Source organism: Protopterus annectens, chromosome 14.part0, assembly GCF_019279795.1.
Source record: "Protopterus annectens isolate FY-2018-M chromosome 14.part0, PAN1.0, whole genome shotgun sequence".
Classification (NCBI taxonomy): domain Eukaryota; kingdom Metazoa; phylum Chordata; order Ceratodontiformes; family Protopteridae; genus Protopterus; species Protopterus annectens.
Window position 1 is genome coordinate 948,404,534 of NC_056748.1, and position 21,086 is coordinate 948,425,619.

The 21,086-nt window shown below is 36.7% G+C and overlaps 1 protein-coding gene across 1 annotated transcript in view; it reads right to left on the bottom strand.

Moving 5' to 3' along the window:
* LOC122789361 (growth/differentiation factor 10-like) overlaps positions 1-17,676 on the bottom strand; it is a 175,979-nt gene extending 158,303 nt beyond the window's left edge. The window contains exon 1 of the mRNA XM_044056750.1: positions 16,827-17,676. Within this exon, the coding sequence (XP_043912685.1) occupies positions 16,827-17,106 (280 nt within the window). The 5' untranslated portion in view covers positions 17,107-17,676. The remainder of the gene's footprint in view (positions 1-16,826) is intronic.
* Positions 17,677-21,086: the final 3,410 nt, after the last annotated feature.

Genomic DNA, 21,086 nt, shown 5'->3' on the forward strand with positions numbered 1-21,086 from the left:
AACAGTAAAAGGACTATTTGTTTATTTTAATTTTTCAACAGAAATGTAAAAGCCTACTAACCAAATAATGACATTTGAATGTGTGAGTGTGTGTGTGTGTGTGTGTCTGTGTGTGTGTGTGTGTGTGTGAGTGTGTGTGTGTGTGTGTGTGTGAGTGTGTGTGTGTGTGTGCACTCGTGTGTGCATGCATTGACCTAGTGAGTGAATATTTATGAATGTGCAGGGACAATGAAAGCATATGAATACAGAAACCACATAGAAGTGGTAACAGTAAGGATGGGGATGTCTGTTTAACAAGTCTAGTATGACTATGTCTAAGACATATAATGATATGACAAATGAAACTTCATGAAATGATAAGCAATGAGTGCACTTGTTTGTGATTAGTGCGTGTAATTTCATGTGTTGGTTAAAGCTGTGTAGACTGTAGATAAGATATGTCAGATACCACATGACAAAAAAGGGAAAAGAGATGGGAGATAGATGACAGATATGCCAAAAAAGGTTATGTAAAAGTGTGCATCAGACATATGTAATCAACACTAGAGTGATGTACAGTAAAACACAACAGAGTGTCTGTTTAATTATCTGAGTACAGTGAAAAAAGAGAGCAGACAATGTATATCATTTTACAAATAAAATGAAAAGACAGATCCCAGATGGGACTAGTAAAGGGGGTCAAGAAATATGAGCACTACCTCACTTTTGAGGAAGAAAGTGGTTAAGAAAAACCAGGCCCTACCACTGCTCTTGAGGATATCACCCATACTGTGCATCTGACACACCTCGGACACGCATAATCCACACTACTTAACTAATATGCAAAATTTCAGGATTGAGCATTCAGCTTGGAAGATTATTTGCAGACTATAAATCATTATCTTCCATTTATCCCTCTCTTGTCTTAAAAATAGCCCATGCTTCAACTCTAATTACACATATACATGCACGCACACACACACACACACACACACACACACACACACACACACACACACAAGCAAACATTTATTTTCATTGTGTTTGTTATACAATTAGCAACAGCACAAAGATGCCAGCTTACCTCGTAGGATCCAGGAAGCAATTGTACAAGCCAAACACTTTCATCAGAAGTGTTTGGTGCATACACTAAATCATCATCAGCAGACATTCAAGTAGAGTGCCTGCCACCAATTCACCATCCAAGATACCACTGCTTTATTGCAGCTGATCACATGGAAACTATGCCGGTTCTTTGGGGTCTATAGCAAGTCTCTAGAAACTTAGATTTGGCTGGCTGGTATTCAGGAGTATGAGGTTGGATTTACTACGTTTGCTGTGCAAAATGAGATTTCACTACATCCAAACTATCATAAAGCTATCCATACCAGGAAGGAAGTCTCTGAAGTTGATATTTTGAAGTCTGTTTTAGGGAAGTAGATTATATCTGCAAAAGGTGATGCATATCAGCGCAGGTAAACATGTGATACAAAAAGCCTGAAACTCTTCTGTAATTTATAAAAGATTGAAATAGAAGAATAAGAGCAACAACGGTCTTCTTGTAATGGCTTTCAGTTTAAACTATTGCCACAAATGTATAACTGTGTTGAGACACTTTGATTCATAATAGGACAAGCTGTCAAGATAAGCAAGCACAAGGCCCTTTTCCAGGTGAAGATGTCCTATCTGTTATATCTATAACATTTGTTTAACCTATGCCCTACTGTACCAATGCTTTTCACTGACTATATATAGTTGTATTTAAATGGATTCACTGTACAATCTCGAAACACTGAAATGTCGAATTTCAGTATTTCGAGACTGAATAGTCGAAAAACCACATACACGAAAACCCACAATCACGAATACTACAATCGCGACCATTCACACACACACACAAACCAGGACATAATCACACACACATACACCTACCTAACTAAACAAACATAACAACACACACAAACACACTTAACCTACCTATAAGCAGGGGGGCAAGCCCCCCTGCACCCCCACACCCCCCTACTTATATATTCTAACTCCAAGGTCGCACTAAACACACAAACACACAAAAAACACCACCGCACACACTCACACACACTAAAATCCCTACCCATTATTCTCAAACACACAACACTTACCTGAAACCCCAGATAAATCCACAAACCGCACCACACATCACGAACGCGACACCATGATAGCGGTGGATTCGACATTTGCGGATTCGGCATAGTGTTGTTTCGGTTAACTGCACTTTCCACTATTCGGCCTCGATGTACTGAATTTCGACATTTCAGTACGTTAAGATTGTCTAGTGTATCCATTTAAACATGTATATAATATTAACACATTTTAAAGAAATTATGTTAGAATACACAATTCTATATCCATGCAATCATTTTTTTTTCACAATTTATATAGTCTGTCAGCATTTTTTATGAATTTTGCCTGGGTCACTGAAAAAAACAACCTTAGATGAGCCCACAAACAAACCAACAAGCCAAAAAACAGATACAGTGAATAAAGATACATGTGTTAGGAAAGGCAGAAGAGGTTGAGGAAAGTGCACATTTTCTAGAATGGACTAACACTACTTGAAGTAACAGGATGGGATCTGCTCAAGTAGAAAAATCTATATTGTGGTTTTATTTACACACACTTGCACCTGTCCTCGCTTAAGTAGAGTCAGTTTACATGCAGTGCTGGCCTTATATTTGCAGAGTTCACTGATCTGCAGAAATATATAGCTGTTCTTATGCTAGACTCTATCTGGAGTGCAATTTCCAGAAGGGATTTTTGAATAAGTGCAGCTGTTGAATTTCAGTTCAGTTCAGAGACTGAAAATTATATCTTTGCATTCCCTCTCATTGAGAATATAACAAATAAAAAAGCTAATCCAGTACTAAATGAATATATTCCTCATACTGCTCAGTTAGTGTCCAATTGAGTTATAACAGGTTCTGGCAATTTAAATACTCCCTTTAGTATTTTGACAAACAACAGAATCACAGCTCCATGGTAGGACTTAACGTTGAAAATATTCAAAATATGCATGAATGTTATATATGAAAAAAAATGTGTTTTAATAGGATACAATGGGCTGGGGCCTTCCAAGGACATACTCCATCTCCCTTGTGAAGAGTGAATGAATGGATGCTTTAAGAGTTACAATTTAATGAATACATATTCTTTTACATAAACTGTAGAAAAAGGGCAAAATTAGTAAAGGAAATGTATTAATCCATACAGAGTACTCACTTTGTACCATGGGCAGATATATGGTAAAGTACCAAGTTATGGTTGCCATATAACCTGTGCAGTATAAATAAAAACAATCATATATTATGTATAATAAGTCATTTATTTATCTCAGCTTGGTCCTACATAACCTTAACAGATTTGGATATGCAGACAGTGATGCATATTGGGTAGCATTTATAAAACAAATGGAGTGGCTCAGCATTAAAGCACATTGGTTCGCTCATTGCTTCACCTTAAATAGTGATTATAACAAGACCTCCATCAATAGGTAGTAAAGGACGGCAGCATACTGTGTAGAACCACAAGGCATCTTAAAGTAGCCATCTCATGTTCACTTGCACCTTGGCGAGCAGCAGCAGCATGGGGTGGCAGTAATGTCATTTTATAGTTCTAGGGTATCAGTGAGGTCATTTTGTAGTTCTAGGGTGGCAGTGAGGTCATTTTGTAGTTCTAGGACTCCCATCAGCCTGCCATATGGCTGAATAAGCAGCTACAGCTCAGGTTTACTTACATTGAAGATACTGTTGCTGCACAAAGCAGCACACCAACCACATTTTCCAATTTCTATGCATTATGCTTAAAAATCATAGGAGTAAACTGGGAATGTTGGCATGTGGTTCTACACCATGCATAGAGCATGGGGCTGCCACCTTCCTCCAGATGGATGTTTATTTATTTATTTTTCTTAGGCTGCTAGTTGGGCCAGCAGGTGGTGCTAAGAACAAGTAGCTTGCATTGAGTCTCAAGTTGCATGCTGAATCTCCTGACCAGCTTTCGAAATGTACTTGCATATAGCTGCATGTCTTTGTTATGATTTTATCCTGTTGTCTGTTTCTAAACAACCATATTGGATCCTAATAAAAGGCATGGCTGCTATATTTATTCTATGTATTTATTCTGTTTAATTAGTGAAATCTGTTTCATTTGGTGTGATAATTGTGACAGCTGAAATCCTGTCTAAAACAGAGGTGTGTCTCTGTGTGTGTGCCCTCACATGTACAAGTATGTGAATTCATGTTAGTGTGACTGTGTGTGTGCTATCTGTCTACATTTAATAAAATGGTACATTGACAACCTCAACTGAGCAGCATTTTACAGTCATACACATTAAAGGAGCATTTGTTATTTTTTTTCATGATACCAACATATTCAGCACTGTAGCACAACCTGTGAATTCCCCAGTAATAATTGTGCAAACCACAAACTAATCACAGACAAGATGCTAACCTATTGTAAAGTGCACACGTGCATGCCCACATGTAACATGCATGCTGCATACACTATATAAGCCATTAACACAATTTCCATTTCACTTATCTACAAGTCTTTGGGTGGCACAGTAGCACAGCAGATAGTGCTGTAGCCCCACAGAAAGAAGATTCCCGATTCCATTCTTGGCCGGGGTACCTCCTGTGCAAAGTCTGCATATCGTCCCTGTGTTTGTGTTGGTTTTCTGTAGGTGTTCTGGTTTTCATACATGATCAAAGACATGCTGTATGAGAAGTGGACACACTAAATTGGCCATAAGTATGATTGCTTGTTTGTGGTGTGGATGAGCAACCATGACAGGGCTAGCCACACTGACTACAGATAATGACACCCCTATCCCATGTGCAAAACTTGGGGGGAAAAGGGGATGGTGGATGAATGGCCTATCTACATGGTTTTGATATGTCAGAGGAAACTGTAAATATCAGGACTAACAGGTTTGTCACTAACAAGGATTACTAGCAAACTTAAGTACTCCAGATGTACATGAATTTTACATTACATCTGATTACTGACGTCACTCATCATGCGGCATGTAGCTTTATAATGATGTTGCACATCAATATGAGTTTGCTCCACATCTTCAACACATTTACGTATAAGGTTGCTTGGACAGGCATTAGTGTTCATATGAACAATGTATCAAGTAAAAGACCACTCATCACTAATGTGCAGACAGGAAATTTCAGTTGTTTTGAAGACATGCCTTAAGGAAAGCAGTCAGCAGTCAAATCCAAGAAACAATTCGATCAACTCCTAAATTTCCTAAACACAACTGACTGGATTCTGATGGAATGGTCATTTTGCCTACCATTTGCCTTTCAGACATATTGCTGCATAGAAGCATGATATGTTTTTCATACGTACAAATCATGTCTGATTATAATACAGTGGAGGTTGAGGAATGCACATTGTATCACAAAGGATATCTGGGGCTTATCTTCAGTATGGTTTCCCAGATACTATCATTCATTTCAGCAACACTACTTTAAAATATATGGATGTACTTTCAGTTAATGAAAGTACAATCCACCAAACGGCACAACCACAAGCTCACTAAACCGAAAGCTCACTTGCAAGGAAACTAACAATGCTGAAATCTACATCACCAAAACCCAGTTCCACGGACTACATTGTACAAAACAATAAAACAAACCACAACAAATACACCACACTACATTATGCAGGGGGGTAAGCCCCCCTGCACCCCCTCATTTGGGGGGTTGTGCCCCCACACCCCTGCTGCTGATATATACCAACTCTGAGATCACACTACAGTGGGGAAATCCTTAGCCCCACTGTACCATGATCTCCAAAAGCTTTCTAAATATATCCATAACTTGGCACAATTGAGGTTGCACCTCCTCATTATTATTTACCTGTAAAATATATTTCACCCAGGACTCCAGGAACAAGTCTGCACACACCTGCCATAGTAGATACCGGTACATTGCAACAGCTAGAACCACTTCCTTATTCTATTTAAAGTGGTATCTCCTATTTACAGTGTTAAAGCGTGTTTCGTTAATCTGGGCTTCTGCAATTTAGGTTTCCGTGAAAGTCAGCTTTCGCTTTCAGTATAGTCAGCTCGTGTTTTTAGCGTTCAGTAGATCGTAGTTTTGTTAACTGAAAGTAGATCCATATATATATATATATATATATATATATATATATATATATGGGTCTACTTCACTTGATTGAAAGCTCACTAGGCTGAAACTCATTTCACAGAGCACACTTCACTGAAAGCTCACTTGACTGAAACTCATTTCGTTGAAAGGTATATGCCCTTTTCCCCACTGCAGTGTGAACCTGGAGTTAGTATATATAGAAAGGGGGGTGGGGCACAGCCCCCCACATTTGGGAGTGTGGGGGGGCATAGCTCCCCGCATAGTTTGGGTATATATTGTGTTCTAAAAAGAGTTATTCATTATAGTTGTAAGTATCCATGTATATGGTTTAAAATGTATAAAATAGGTGGGAGGCTTTGCCCCCCCCATACTCCCAATGTGGGGGGCAGTGCCCCCCACCACCTCTTACTATATATATTAACTCCAGGATCGCACTACAATGGGGAAAAGGGCATATACCTTTCAACAAAATGAGTTTCAGTCAAGTGAGCTTTCAATCAAGTGAGCTTTCAGTGAAGTGTGCTCTGTGAAATGAGTTTCAGTCTAGTGAGCTTTCAAGCAAGTGAAGTAGGCCCATATATATATATATATATATACATATATATATATATATATATATATATATATATATATATATATATATATATATATATATATATATATATATTCATCAGAAAGGATCTAAGCAAATGAAAATTTGAGGAACAGTCCCAAATCCAAAACAGAACCATCTGCTGTTTATCCATATGTATGACTCAAGGCTCATGAGCCATGACCCATTTTTTACAGAAACGGCCTGCAACAGAAGCCACAATCCTTGCACTAAACATTTTATGTTTTACAACAGAAGCAACAGAAATGATGGATATTTTTTTGTCAATAAAATTATTCAAGTAAACTTTTTGAACATATAATCAACAGTACTGTATTTTTTCTATATCAGAACATTTCTTACTTCCAGTGTACCTTTATGCATTCAGACTGTTGAACAGTAATCCTCTTTCCTACTGAGCCTTCACCTGACAACTACTTCCAATAATGTATGCCACTATACTTGTGGCTGTGGTAAGGTGGAGTGTCATACCTGTGGTTGTGTTAAGGTGGAGTGTCTTTAGTTAAAATGTCACAGTCTCAATTTAAGACATAGCTTTTCATTTTCTTCATCATAACTGATTTCATCTCTGCTGTGTAAAATGCAGTAAAGATTTTGGTGACATAAATAGCATGCAACAATAATATCAACCCACAGATAACAATCAGTGAGTTCTGAAAACAGTTTATTACACTTTCTACATTCACCTTCTTTAGGGCACAAAACCAGAATGTTGGACTCTAGTCTGTATCTTTCCCTGAGACTACTGAACTGGTGCTGAAACATTCCAGCCCAACTTCCAGCAGGATTTCTCTTGTATTTATGCTACTTCTCAAACAGTGCTCACTTGCACTGCACTGATAAATACTTCTCTGCCAGTGAATGTAACCTTGTCTTATTTAATGGGTCCAGTTTTTCATTAATATTCTGTAGGAAATAACGTGTATAAAGTTAATGGGGGATTGTAGCATTTCAAATGTGTCTATAGTATAGTATTCACAACTCAAATATTCCTTTGACAGGTCATCGGTTTAGTAGCAATGCTCCACAAAAGCTGTATTTTTTAACTACAGAACCCAGTATTTATTTAGTCTAGTTTCTTCATAACTTGTAATGATAGAAATGTGATAATATTTAACTACCTATAGTATATTTTAAAATAAGCAGCTGTTTTTCATTGGAATGCTTTGAATTTCACCCACACATCTAATTACATTTAATCACTAAAACTGCACAGATATGCCACCATATGACAGCTATCGGACTTGTATCATCTTAGCAACATTTTGCTATCCATAGTCTGATGTGGTTACCCAAAGTAAAACAATTTGGTGCAAGTCCATTTAAAGCTACTGTGAACTGCAATTTTCTGATTAGTACTTTGCAAAGTAAAGTTGTCATAGCTGTTGTCTTCTTTCTTTATCTAATTTGCAGAGACTTTCAAACTAAACTGATTATAATAGGAAACAGGGAGCATAAAGGGCATCACCATCTTCTAGGGTTAGAGATGTGAAGAGTTTTGCCTCCTGCATTAAAATCTGTCATTTGATGTATCTTCTTCATGGCTAGTTTCCTTTAGGGGATTGGAATATGTAAAGAATTCTATTTAGAGAAATATTCTCTAGATTTTAATTTCATTATGCAGCCTAAAAACATAAAAAAAAAAAAAAACAGCAGGAGCTAAAGTCACTGTTCAGAGCTATCTCTGTGCAATAAATCTACAAGCAAATCCAGTTTTCCAGACTGACTTAAAGATTTCTTTCAGGTTACACTGGTTGGAGCTGCACACTGCTTTGCCTTAGTCCTTACAAATGTAGGCACTTATCTCATACTAATCAGAAAAAAAGAGTTGTCTGTGCTCTGTATATCTGAATACCTAATGGCTGACTCTTAAGATAATGAACTTCATTCTCCCTTTCAGAATTTCCTCTGTATGTTGTCAGTGTATTAGAAACAATAACCCTTTCCAGTTATTTCAAAGGTGTGTAGAAACTGTCAACTGACAAAATATCTAATGAACGGGGTACCTACTTTTACATGACTCATTCTATATACAAATGTAGAAATTTTGAAGAGTGTAAGTCCTTCAAAAAGCTGAAACAATATGGTATACACTGCTGAGACCTTCAAACTGGACTGTCTGTTTAATGTACAACACTCGTGTGAATTATACATGTTCACTGAAAAGGTCCTCTTTGACTTTTGGCAATAAGTATCTGCTGTCTAAATAATGAATAGGCATGAATTAGTTATTTTTTGTTATTTGGTCCTGCCTTTTAAGTTGCCAAAGTTTCTAGGTTTCCATTTTGCATCTTCACTTAATTTTACCATGTGATATGTGCATATAGTAATAGCTTTCATTTGATATTAGTCATATTTACATAAAAGATAAATGTGAGAAGGATTAATATCTTCTCTGACTCACCTCACCACTCCTACGTGAAATACCATACACTGAGAATATTAACGGAAACTGGAAAAATTGAGGTGTCCTGTGGGGAAACTAATTATGGCACACTAGCCCCCATCTCCATACAGCAGATATCACAAAGATTCCAAGAATTTATTGTATTTCATCAGAGAAATAAATCATTATTCCAGAAATCATCCCACCAGCATGTGGTGACCCAGCAGCTGTTATTCTTGGCACAGTATCAAAAGAAAGTACAATATTATACTGTATACAATTTGCTACTTTGTACCACTTAGTTACTTAATTTCCCAGTTTTTAGAGTAATCTCTGATGAAAAATATCTAGTTTCCATGAGCATTTCTGGTTAAAATAAAATTCATATATTATTCTACCAAAGTGTGAATACAAACTAAGACAGAGAATGTGGGTATAGAATCTGGTGGAATACATACTAAAATTACAAAATAGCAAACAACTTAAGACATAGTACAAATCATTGTAATAAATCCAGATTCTTCATCCTCTCTTTAGCAATATGATTCGACCTAAGAAGTGAGCCTCTTTCTTGAAATGAGAGTCATTTGATGAGGATCACAAAGACTAAGGAGTCTGTTTTTTCAACTGCTATGTTTGTATTTCACAGTTTACTATTAAAAAGTCAGTGTAGCATTGCACGCCTATGAACTTTCCGAACAACAGATGTTCGAATAGTTCATATGTGTGCCAGCCATGTAATTAAATGGAATATTTGCGAATGGTCTGTGCATTCGCAACTATAATGTTCGATTATGTACAGGGATCGCGGTAAAGTGCGGTAAGGGAAATACATCCCTTTCCTCACTGTAGTGCGATCTCGGGTTTGGAATATATAGTTGGGGGGTGGGGCCGCAGCCCCCCACAGGGGGGTGCAGGGGGGCTTGCCCCCCTGCATAAACAGGATGTTAGGTTTCCCAGTTAGGGAGTTACGGGAAGGATGGGATTGCTGTTAAGTGCCGAAAATGTTATGTTCAACATTTTTGGCATTAACAGCTGTTTTTCGACATTAGGGCCATTAGGTGATGTGTACTTTCAGTGAAACACTTTGCTCATAAGTACCTTTTTTATTTTCACTTTCGAGATTTTAATAGTAAACCATATTTCACATCTATAATGCTATGCCGCAAAAAGTCCTGCATCTGTAGCCTCACTGATTTACATCACGATTTATATTACAGATAAAATGAAATACCAAAGAAACTAAAAAGCCACTGTAAGTGTTCCACTATAAAAATCTGTAAAGACTCTCACAGCTCCTGTATGGCAGTGATACCAGTCAAGAAAACATAAAAAAATCTTGTAGACACATACTTTGTCTGTCTTTGTGGCAGACTACATACTCATTCTGTTATCAGTTTTATCTTTCAAAGTACTGTGTCCATCTTACTTTTGTGCAAATGTCACTGGTTATAAAACAATGTATATTCTACAACAGTTCTTATGCCCAAGGGATCAATGCATCTAAATTCCTATTTTTACTTTGAAAAAATGCTACTAAAATGAAAAAGCTACCCATTCGAGTATGACGTTCAGGAAATCATACACAACCAGTTGCTATTTTGTTTCTTTTTACTACATGAAACATAAAGGGGGACCCAAGACTATAGTTGTCCTTTCATTCCACTTTCACAGAATGCCGCTACTCTGCTTAAAAAGATGGAGTACAACATTTAAAAATGTACCACATTCATAGCATAAAATTACTTTCTTTTCTTTGGGTATTTCATGACAAATTGTATACAAGATCTGCTGCTAGAATGTTTTGGGCTGCACACTGATAGCAAAGATCAGGACATTCATATCTTTATCCACTCATATATTTTCTATTGATTCCTCAAGTTTCTGCTTTTGCTGACTTTTTATATGATGCATAGCATTGTTTCAGGCTCATACCATTTGCATTTTCTCCTTGGATCCACTCTATCCTGCTCAAGCATTTGACTTTGATGTAGGTACGATAAAATGGTAGGGACTTCTGTTTGCTGTTTACATGCCAGTTTTTGATTACTAAACTATTTATCTATTCAGCAGTGGCCAGCAACTTGATATGCACACAGTGAATCCCTATTTCAAAAGCAAAAAAACATGCTGCTACAGAAAATGTCATCACACTCACAGCACCAGAATGGAAAAAAATACGAAAGATAAACTCTTTGAAAGTAGCTTTGCATTTTTTTGACATATAGTGCTGTTTTCATCAAGGCTGACCCACCACATCCCTATACAGGAGACCATGGCACCCATTCACTCCCTTCCTTGATATAACCAACTCCTAGGTTATGGCACTCAAGGTAAAATAATCTCCCTCATCACTGCATCCCTTGGCAAAGGACAAAGGTCTCCTGGTAGTAACGTACAGTGAGCAAAATACATTCAGTCCTACATATATATCACTCTCATGAATAGTTCTGCTACTGATTCTGTGACGAAATCAGAGATTGCAACCTGCATTAGGAGGCAGTCATGTGTTGCTTCACAGCAGTTAAACACTCAGCTAGAGCTAGCACATTTGGTGTGAGGTGGTAAGAGGGACTAACGCACTATCACAATGCACTGACCACACACACCTACTCTACTCTCATCACTGCTACTACAATGTCCACAGCATCAGGTGTAGGAATGTGGCATGTTATGCAAGTCACCCACAGAAACGTAAAGCACACCTATCCCTGCTATGAATCGATCTTCCCATTTCCCAAGCAATGCTGTATAATTGCATTCTTTCATTTTCACAGTTAATATTTTAAAATTCAAGTCTAATGTTTTTATTCAATTACTGTTTTCTGCTCCTGCTACCTTATTTTTTAGCAAAACTGAGTAGACGTGCTGACCATTACTAGGGCTAAGTATGTACAACACACATAGTACCTTTGGCATGTTCTGTTTTTATCACTGCACAATTCCTGCAGTTGGTGAATTGCAAAAAGGACAGCAGACTGTGCAGAACTGATAAACAGTATATCACTGCACACCACCACCACCACCGCTAAGGAAATAGTTTTGACAGTATGAACTTTTACTTCTCTTCTTTCAAGAGAACACTACAGGAATATAGAAAGACAAATACTGGCAAAATAAGGGTCTTTCTTGAACACAGTCCCCCGTTCACATTGTTTTTTATTCTTGTTTCCATGACTCTGTTTGGGGTTTTCTTTTATGTTTTCAGCAGCATTATACTGTTCTTTTTACATAGTAAAGCAAACCTATTAGGCAAAATTTCATGTTGTTTTCAATGTAATCTAAAAGCTTTAGCCTAGGTAATGGATTTGTTTACCATCAATAAATATGCTCATGGTGAGGTAATCAAACCCAGTTACGTGGGATACATACTGTGGCAATGCATTTTATTGCTCCTTCATGCACGGGTAGGTTTCCTTTTCATAACAATTATTCTCTTCTCCTGGTCTGTTTCCCAGTCACAGCAATTCTTTCTAAATCAGACAGCTTAATTTAACACATTTCAGCGTATTTATACCTAAAATTCAACAGACAGTCACAAACCCATGTGCTTAGTACAGTAAAAGCAGAGAACTCTGCCAGTATTCATGTCAGCAGCAGCTTTGTTTCTAGGGATTCAAGCAATGTCACAAGTACTATGGCTGCTAACTTTTATACAAGTTTTAAAAATAAGAAATCAGAAATTATTTTCAAGTACTGTATTTTTGTTCCATTGAGGTTTAAGAATATTCATGCAGTTTAAAATGATTAACATGGCTAAATTAGGCTTTTGATTCTGACCAACTAAGTCTACTAACTTAATAAACTTAGTAAACTAAGTTTAGCCAAATGGGAGTTTTTCATACTGTTATTTTATAGCTGTGTTTTTATTTCTTTAGAAAGTTATATGCTGCAGCTAGAGGGTTTTGTCAGTTACACTAACTTGTATATAATTTTCTTACCAATAAAGTCTGATAGCAGGTTTCTGTTCTGCTCGACATTATTTTCTCTAGCAAATGTGTCACTAAAAATCTATTGCTTTTCTGTATTATTAAGACATGTATATTTGATTTTGGAAGATTGTACTGTCACGTGAATAATTCTACTCTTAAACCTACTTTATAGAATTAATATTATATGTTATCTGTTATTATCTATATGTCATTCCTTTTGATGTTCTAAATTACAAGAAACATTTTTCCTGCCACAATAACTTATCAGTTTTGCTGAAAGAGCTCATTTAGTTTATAAGTCTGAAAGACTTTCTTTTTCTAACATCTTGATTTGTTCACTAAAAATAACCATGCAATGGATTTATGGTTTTGAATCACTTCCTCAGATGTTTGGCTTATGTGCTTTGCAGCCTGTATTTGTCAGGCAATTTCCCTCTATGGTAATAAAAGGATGCATATATAAATATAGCAACAGAGCATCACTCACTCAGACACAAGCAGACGCACACAACCACTGGAAAGCAGACTTGTTTCAGTCTGACTCTCAGTCATCAGATCTAAAGCAAATAATTAGGAAAAATAATAATTAAAAAAACACATTCTTTGCACAGTAGGAATGGTCTCGGTGGAATAATGGGGCTCAAACCTTTCATTTGGTACACTACATGCTGTATCCTTTTAAATATAATGTTTCTCAGTGATAAAGCTTCTGCTCTGTATTATCCATTTAAGACAAAAACAGAAACATTTAGAAACAACATTTATTTATTGTTTTGTATTGATTGATTGATTCATTGACATTTGTTTGCTGGGAAAGTCCAAATGGCTACAGCTACCCTTTTTCAGTGAAACCCAGGGAGAAAAGCTCCAAGGTCACAAATATAATGCAATCAACATTTACAATAACAAGTTTTATGATGCAATTTGAGTGAATACATAGCATAGATGTCAGAATAATCAAATGTGTATTGATATTAACAAATGTTAATATACAAGCATTGTATTGAGAATTTACAGGTAAAAGAATGGTGTATAAGATATGGATAATTTAAGAAATACATTAGAATGAGGTATTAGAGAGGAAAAGCTAGTCTGAGTGTTAATAGAAAAGTAGTAATGCTATAGTAAATTGGTTGTACTAACTACAAGTAGGTACAGTACTTACAGTAAAGTATTAGAAGGGGATATGCAGGTTAAGTAATTAAGTACTTTAAAGAGAGATAAAATGGAAGAACCTCCTTTATAATAATTGAATAACTGTTATCTCAGGATAAAAGCCCATCATGGGAGAAATAAAGTGCAAGCCTATATAAGGGTATTAACCTCAGCAGACCACTCATTATTTCAGTTACCATAATATTGGACTGCCTTGCAGTGATTATAAAATGAATGCTTCATAAATTTGGTAGGTAAAATGATCCCATCTTGATCATTTTCAACCAGAACAAACACTGCAGGCATCATTCTCAATTTCATATTGTATAAGACTATCAGATGATCATAAGAAAGCAAAACAGCATCCTAGTACGCAGTAATGAAGAACACATTTATGGAACTTGGCCAAAATACTTACGGTATGACATCCCATATCCCATAGATAAAACAACATAAAGTCATCAGCATGTACTGAAGATCTACCAAAAGAATCATACCTCTAGGTAAACAAATAACAAAGTAAAGACTGATGGAAAGTAATGTAATACTCTGCATTATAATAAAATTACAGTGGAGTTCCAGAAAATGGCATTGGAATACACTACAGTGGTTGACTGGGCATAGCAATGGTTGCTCAATGCAGCCTCATTTTGAACGACTGCCATTTTTCTTTCTGAAATTCATAAGTAACTTGGGATAGACATGAGAATGATTTTTCCACACACATCAATTGTTAGAAACACAGGACTAAAAATGTGTGGGGGGAGATGATTTGTGATGACACGAGGGGCTTCCAGATAACAAATGCTGTCCGCACACACACACACACACACACACATTTTATATATATATATATATATATATATATATATATATATATATATATACATACACGTGTGTGTGTGTGTAATATCTCAAAAATTATAAAATAATTTATCTTCATTTGCACACACACACACACACACACACACACACATACTCACTGTTCCAAAACATTAAAATTCTGAGCAGCTAAAGTCATATTCAAGGCAAAGATCAGAAAGTGAGCCATATTTGTTTACACATGCCATAGTAATTAAGCATATTTATGTAAACTTAATCCAGTAAAGTAAACAGTTCCTCTGCCCATTAATATTTTAACAGGAACATCAGCAAAGACCACCTAGCCCCAAGCTTAACATGCTAATGATAGCCAAAAGTATACTGGAGTTATGTTTCTGCTGACTTAACAGCTACAGTACAGCCTGAAATGTTTGAATTGAACATGTATTAACTTTCACGCCCTTATATTTTATAATGACTTGTAGCGAATGCATATTTCAGTGGTGGTGTTGTAAATACACTACGATTAAATAATTCACAAACACACAGGCCTGGTTTGTCCAGATCACCACCTTTTGTAATGCAACACTATTTCCAATGCAGTGCAATTTTCGGCGGTGCAGGTTTTTTTCACCCCTTCTTTAGCTCACCGCCACTGTATGTTGACTCAACTAAGCGATCTTAAATATTAGACTAGCAATGCTGATTGCATTAGATGATATTCTGTGCTGTAAACCATGTAAAAGATGTTTTTAACCTGACAATTTGCACAATAACTTATTGTATTTCTGTCTTACAAAAGACTAACAAGAAGACCTACAGTTTGGTATATAGAAAGAAGTTCATCCTGTGTCATAATGACCTGTTGTAAGGAAATTGTAAACCATAATGCACACACACACGCGTATATATAGGACATAAACTCCAAATATCAAAAATGTCTGGATAAACGACGCAGAAAAAAGCAACAATTTAAGTTTAGGGAGAAGGGAGACAATTTACTAGTAAGCTGTGAGAAGTAAAATGTGACAGCCACACTTACATGCAGGACTTTGATTCCTACACTTCCCTCTTTGTAATGTATGTGGGTTAGCAACTCCTATATCTGGTCCAAAGGCTCAACAGGTTATTACTGAAAATAAGCTAATGGGCATACTCATTCAGTACTGCATGAAGAATGTATGACTTTGTTTCAGACCTGCGATTTGTATTTTCCTAGTTTTTTTTTCCACATACAGATTATATTGGAGAAATGCGATCAGGGATATAATTAACATCCATGCTGTACTTTCTCTTGTATTTCGACAGATGGCGCTAAATGTAATCCTTTGAAACGCCAGATGCCCCCCGCCCCCCAACACACACACACACACACACACACACACACACACACACACACACACACTGAAGGAAGGTATAAGAAGCTTTACTTACTAAATTAAATAACAATAAGTAATGCACACATTAATAACCCATACTGCGTTTTTCCCCTATGAAAGCCGGTACTATTATTTTTTTTTTATTTTGTATGCCGCTGTATTTTGTCTGCTTTCTTTTATACAAGTTGCGTCCATTTTTCTTAAGTTCAGGAAATTAGCAATGACTTATTCGTGGTCCACTACACCTTCTTAAAATGTTTAAAAGTCCGAGACACAATGAATGTCTGCTAGAAAAAAAAGACTTCCTGCACCTAGTTTTATTTTAATCATTGGGTTACTCTGAAGCTGTATTAGTACAACCTGATCTATTGGAGGCGTGTATCTGGCATGAGAAATCCTTACCCAAGTGCGCCCTGAAGCTTCGGATTGTATTGCCATCTCTTATTCTTTTCCCTTCCCGGTTGTACGTGTCATAGAGCTTGAACATGTGCGCTGACACCACATCCTGGACTCCAGGAGACCTTGGTGCAAATGCGTCCTCCAAGTGCCATTCGGTTACCCAGTCATTGGCATCGGATATGGCTTGCTGCTGCCTTCGGACACTTTGAGTCTGTGTTTTTGCATCAATCACCTGTGTCACTGCTATCAAAACTAGAAATACTGGCACCCCTGCTGTCTTCATGCCCAGCCGCTCACTTGTGCTTCAATAGCAGAAAACAGTATATGTACGTTTATATTGTCTGTTTTCCTTAGAGTGAGATAAATATAATGCAACCTTTTTAAACTTGATTCTCAAACAAAAGCAAACCTTAGTGCACTGTAGGATGTCTTCAAGCTTTCACCACTATTCCGAAGGATGGACACAGAGAGAGGAAAAGTTCTTTTTCAACCAGTTGTGGACTTTTTGTACGCAATATTTTTACTATTAATAAGTATTCCACTTGTGCGAGTTCTTCACCTTTCGTCCTCCTGGATGAATGAGTGGACACATCTGGATGCTTGGCACACTTGGAAAGAGCTAAATTAACTTTAGCAGCCTGCGTACTCTTGAGTTAAAATAAAATCTTGCAGCATAATATGCCTCTGCTGGATGCTCCCAACTGTTTTCTTAATTTCACAACCGATGAGCCGTCATAAAAAAGATGACCAAAATATTAGACGATTTGCTTCCCTGTCCTTACACCCCCTCTCCCTCTGTTGCTATAACTTGGTTGTACACTTGAAGTAGCTCTAAGCTCCCAGCACAAAAGTCCAACTTTACAGCCAGGCGCTGCTACTCATGTAAAGCAGCCTGGCCAATCAGGGCTCTTCGTCCGCTTCATGCTGTCCAATCACTGCTTTCTTCCTGCACCAGGATGAACTTATCACATAGTTGAGAGATAACTTGTTTATGTTGTGCAGCGCGTTGTAGTAATAAACGGTTACGGAAATAAGAATGAAGCTATGATTCATACCTTACAAAGTCAAGAAAGAAATAATGTACAGAAGTAGGGTGCAGTCCGACAGAAGGTTGCACGCTTAAGTATTTTTCCGAGCATCCTTATGATTTTTTGAGGTAATACAAAGTTTGATGCAGCGTAAAGTAATGCCTACACGACTGAGTTGTGTACACATATCTTAGAGATGTGACAATGCAGGAAACAGCCTTTTTATTGTTTTGCTGAAGACTGAAGTACAGGGCATCGTTTGAAATGATGTCTACATAAGGGGGTCACTGGAAGACTCCCACGTCCACTAGTAATGTATTGTTCAGTAAGGCTGAGCTTCTCAATGCTTTTCCTGGCCGTAAGCTTAGTAACAACTTATGAACGTATGCATATTTAGTGTACAGGAGCCAGTTACAAAGATGTGTGTATTTTTTTCAATGTAAACTGGGATATGCAAGGACAAAGCTAGGACTTTACAGAGTACAAAATAAAAATCGGCAGTATCATACATTTTTGTCAGCTTTGATTTATACAGTTATCTACTTCAGAAATGCATGAAAAACATTACTGACATTTATTCTAAACTATTTAGAGCGAAAAAAGAAACCTGTGGATTCCTTTTAATTTATTTAATTGCACAAACTCGTTTAACACTGAATGCAATGTTCAAAGAAAACTGCAGACTTGTCTCACACTTTGTGTAATTTTGGTAAAATAAAAAGAAAACCACAAGTGATGATAGAGCACTATATCACACAAAATGAACTTTAATCCACTGGTTTAACGCTTTCAGCCCAAGAATTAGGCCTTCATCAGAACAAAGTGTTAAAAAACGGTCTCATTTTTATACCATCATCAATACATATCACAACCAATCAAATCTCATTTTACTTAAACTTAATGTAAAAAACTATTTAAAATGTGTTTAAATAAAAATGCATTTTAAATAAAGCACACATTTCTAACAAACATAGACTATTTACATTTGTTATAATAAGCTTTTCTTTTCAACACAGCTTTATAGTTGACACCATTGTTAAGCCCTGGTGCCCTGCATCCATCTAATAAAACCTTCCATTTAAACTCTCTAAAATCTAGTTCACCATCTCTGTCTCCATTAAAGCCCAATGGAACATGATCTATAACTGTAAAAAGAAACTTAACACTGTTATTGCTACTCACACAGTTTAAAGTGTGCTTGTAAAGAGCATTATCTAAATTTTTCTTTTTGGTGGCATAATAGTGTTCATACATTCTGTTTTTAAGTTGCCTATTGGTTTTCCCAATATAATTTTCCCAATATAGATATAAGCCGCGGTGGTGCAGTGGTAGCGTTATTGCATTACAGCAAGAGGTTCTCCCGTTCGATTCTCAGCTGTAACACCTTCTGTGTGGAGTCTGCATGTCCTCCCCACGGTCGAGTGGTATTCGAAAGACATGCGTCGAAAGGGCATGCCTTCGTTGAAGGTTGGGTGTCCAGCTGGCATCGTAAAAATCTACTGCCAATCATTAGCGGACCGGAGTTCTGCTGTGGCGACCCCTAACTGGGAAAAGCCCAAAGAACAGCAACATTGGTTTTCCCAATATAGAATGAAAAACAAGTGGAGCATTTTGCCATGTATACCACAAATGTAGATTTACAATTAAAAATGCCTGGAATGTGCCACATCTTGCTCTGAGTTGCGACATTAAAATCTGCTCCCTTTGAAATGTATTTACAAAAATTGCAACTTTTACATTTAAAAGTACCTATGTTGCCTTGAGACTTTTTTCTTTGTCCACTTTATAACATTTCTTTGAAATTCCTTCTTCTTGTGTTAACAAACATGGGGGCTTCTCCTACTACCATCTGAAGATCACTATTTGAAACTAATATTCTCCAGTTGTTGGACACTATGTTTTGTCTAAGGTAAATGTTAACAACATGGACATTACCCAATCCTTCTTGTTTCGTCTGTTTCCACTAAGCCCCTCCCTTTCACTTGTACTAATAATGTCTTGGACTATTTTAGAAGGGTACCCACTGTTTTTAAATCTAGAATGCAATTCCTGCACTAACAAATCTAACTGTGCTTCATCGCTTGTAAGTATCTTAAGCCTTACTAACTGTCCCTTTATAATGTTATATTTCACATAAGTGGGATGCATACTAGAATAACTCAAAAGACCATTGCTTGCCACATTCTTATAACTGATGCAGGACCCCAAAAAATCTTTACCTTCCTCTTTAATAACTTCTAAATCTAAGAAGCATATCTTACAATTGTCCCAGCTACCGGTAAAATGCAAAAAAAGAGGTGCTATTGTTCATGTCTTCAATGAACTGTAAGAACTCAGTTTGTGTGCCTCTCCAAATAAAAAACAAATTGTCAATAAAACGATAATAACTCACAATTTTCTGTCTGTTGGTAAACTTGGACATAATGTTTTCCTAGTAAGCCAGAACTAAGTTGGCATAATTGGGAGCCATCCTGGCACCCATCGCCACCCCCTTCATTTGCAAAAAATGTTTGTTGTCAAACATGAAGTAATTGTATGAAAGAATATTATCCATACATTCCAACATGAACCTGCACTCTTCTAATTCATATTCTCCACTGTTGATTAACAAATTCCCAATCCACTCTAACCCCACGTCATGAGGAATGCAGGTGTATAAAGATGCCACATCAACTGTCACCAGCAAATCACCAGCTTCAACCTTAATTGGAGACAGAGATGGGGAACTAGATTTTAGAGAGTTTAAATGGCAGGTTTTATTAGATGCATGCAGGGCACCAGGGCTTAACAATGGTGTCAACTATAAAGCTGTGTTGAAAAGAAAAGCTTATTATAACAAATGTAAATAGTTGATATGTTTGTTGGAAATGTATGCTTTATTTAAAATGCATTTTTATTTAAACACATTTTAAATAGTTATTACATTAAGTTTAAGTAAAATGAGATTTGATTGGTGTGATGTGTATTGATGATGGTATAATAATGAGACAATTTTTTAACACTTTGTTCTAATGAAGGCCTAATTCTTGGGCTGAAAGCGTTAAACCAGTGGATTAAAGTTAATTTTGTGTGATACAGTGCTCCATCATCACTTGTGGTTTTCTTTTTCTTTTACTGAATGCAATGTATATGAAAATAATAAAGGATGACGGTAACAAATAATATTGATTGATTGATCTTCAACAACACTACACCTTTGTTGAAATAGATATAAAATTAATACTACAAAAATACT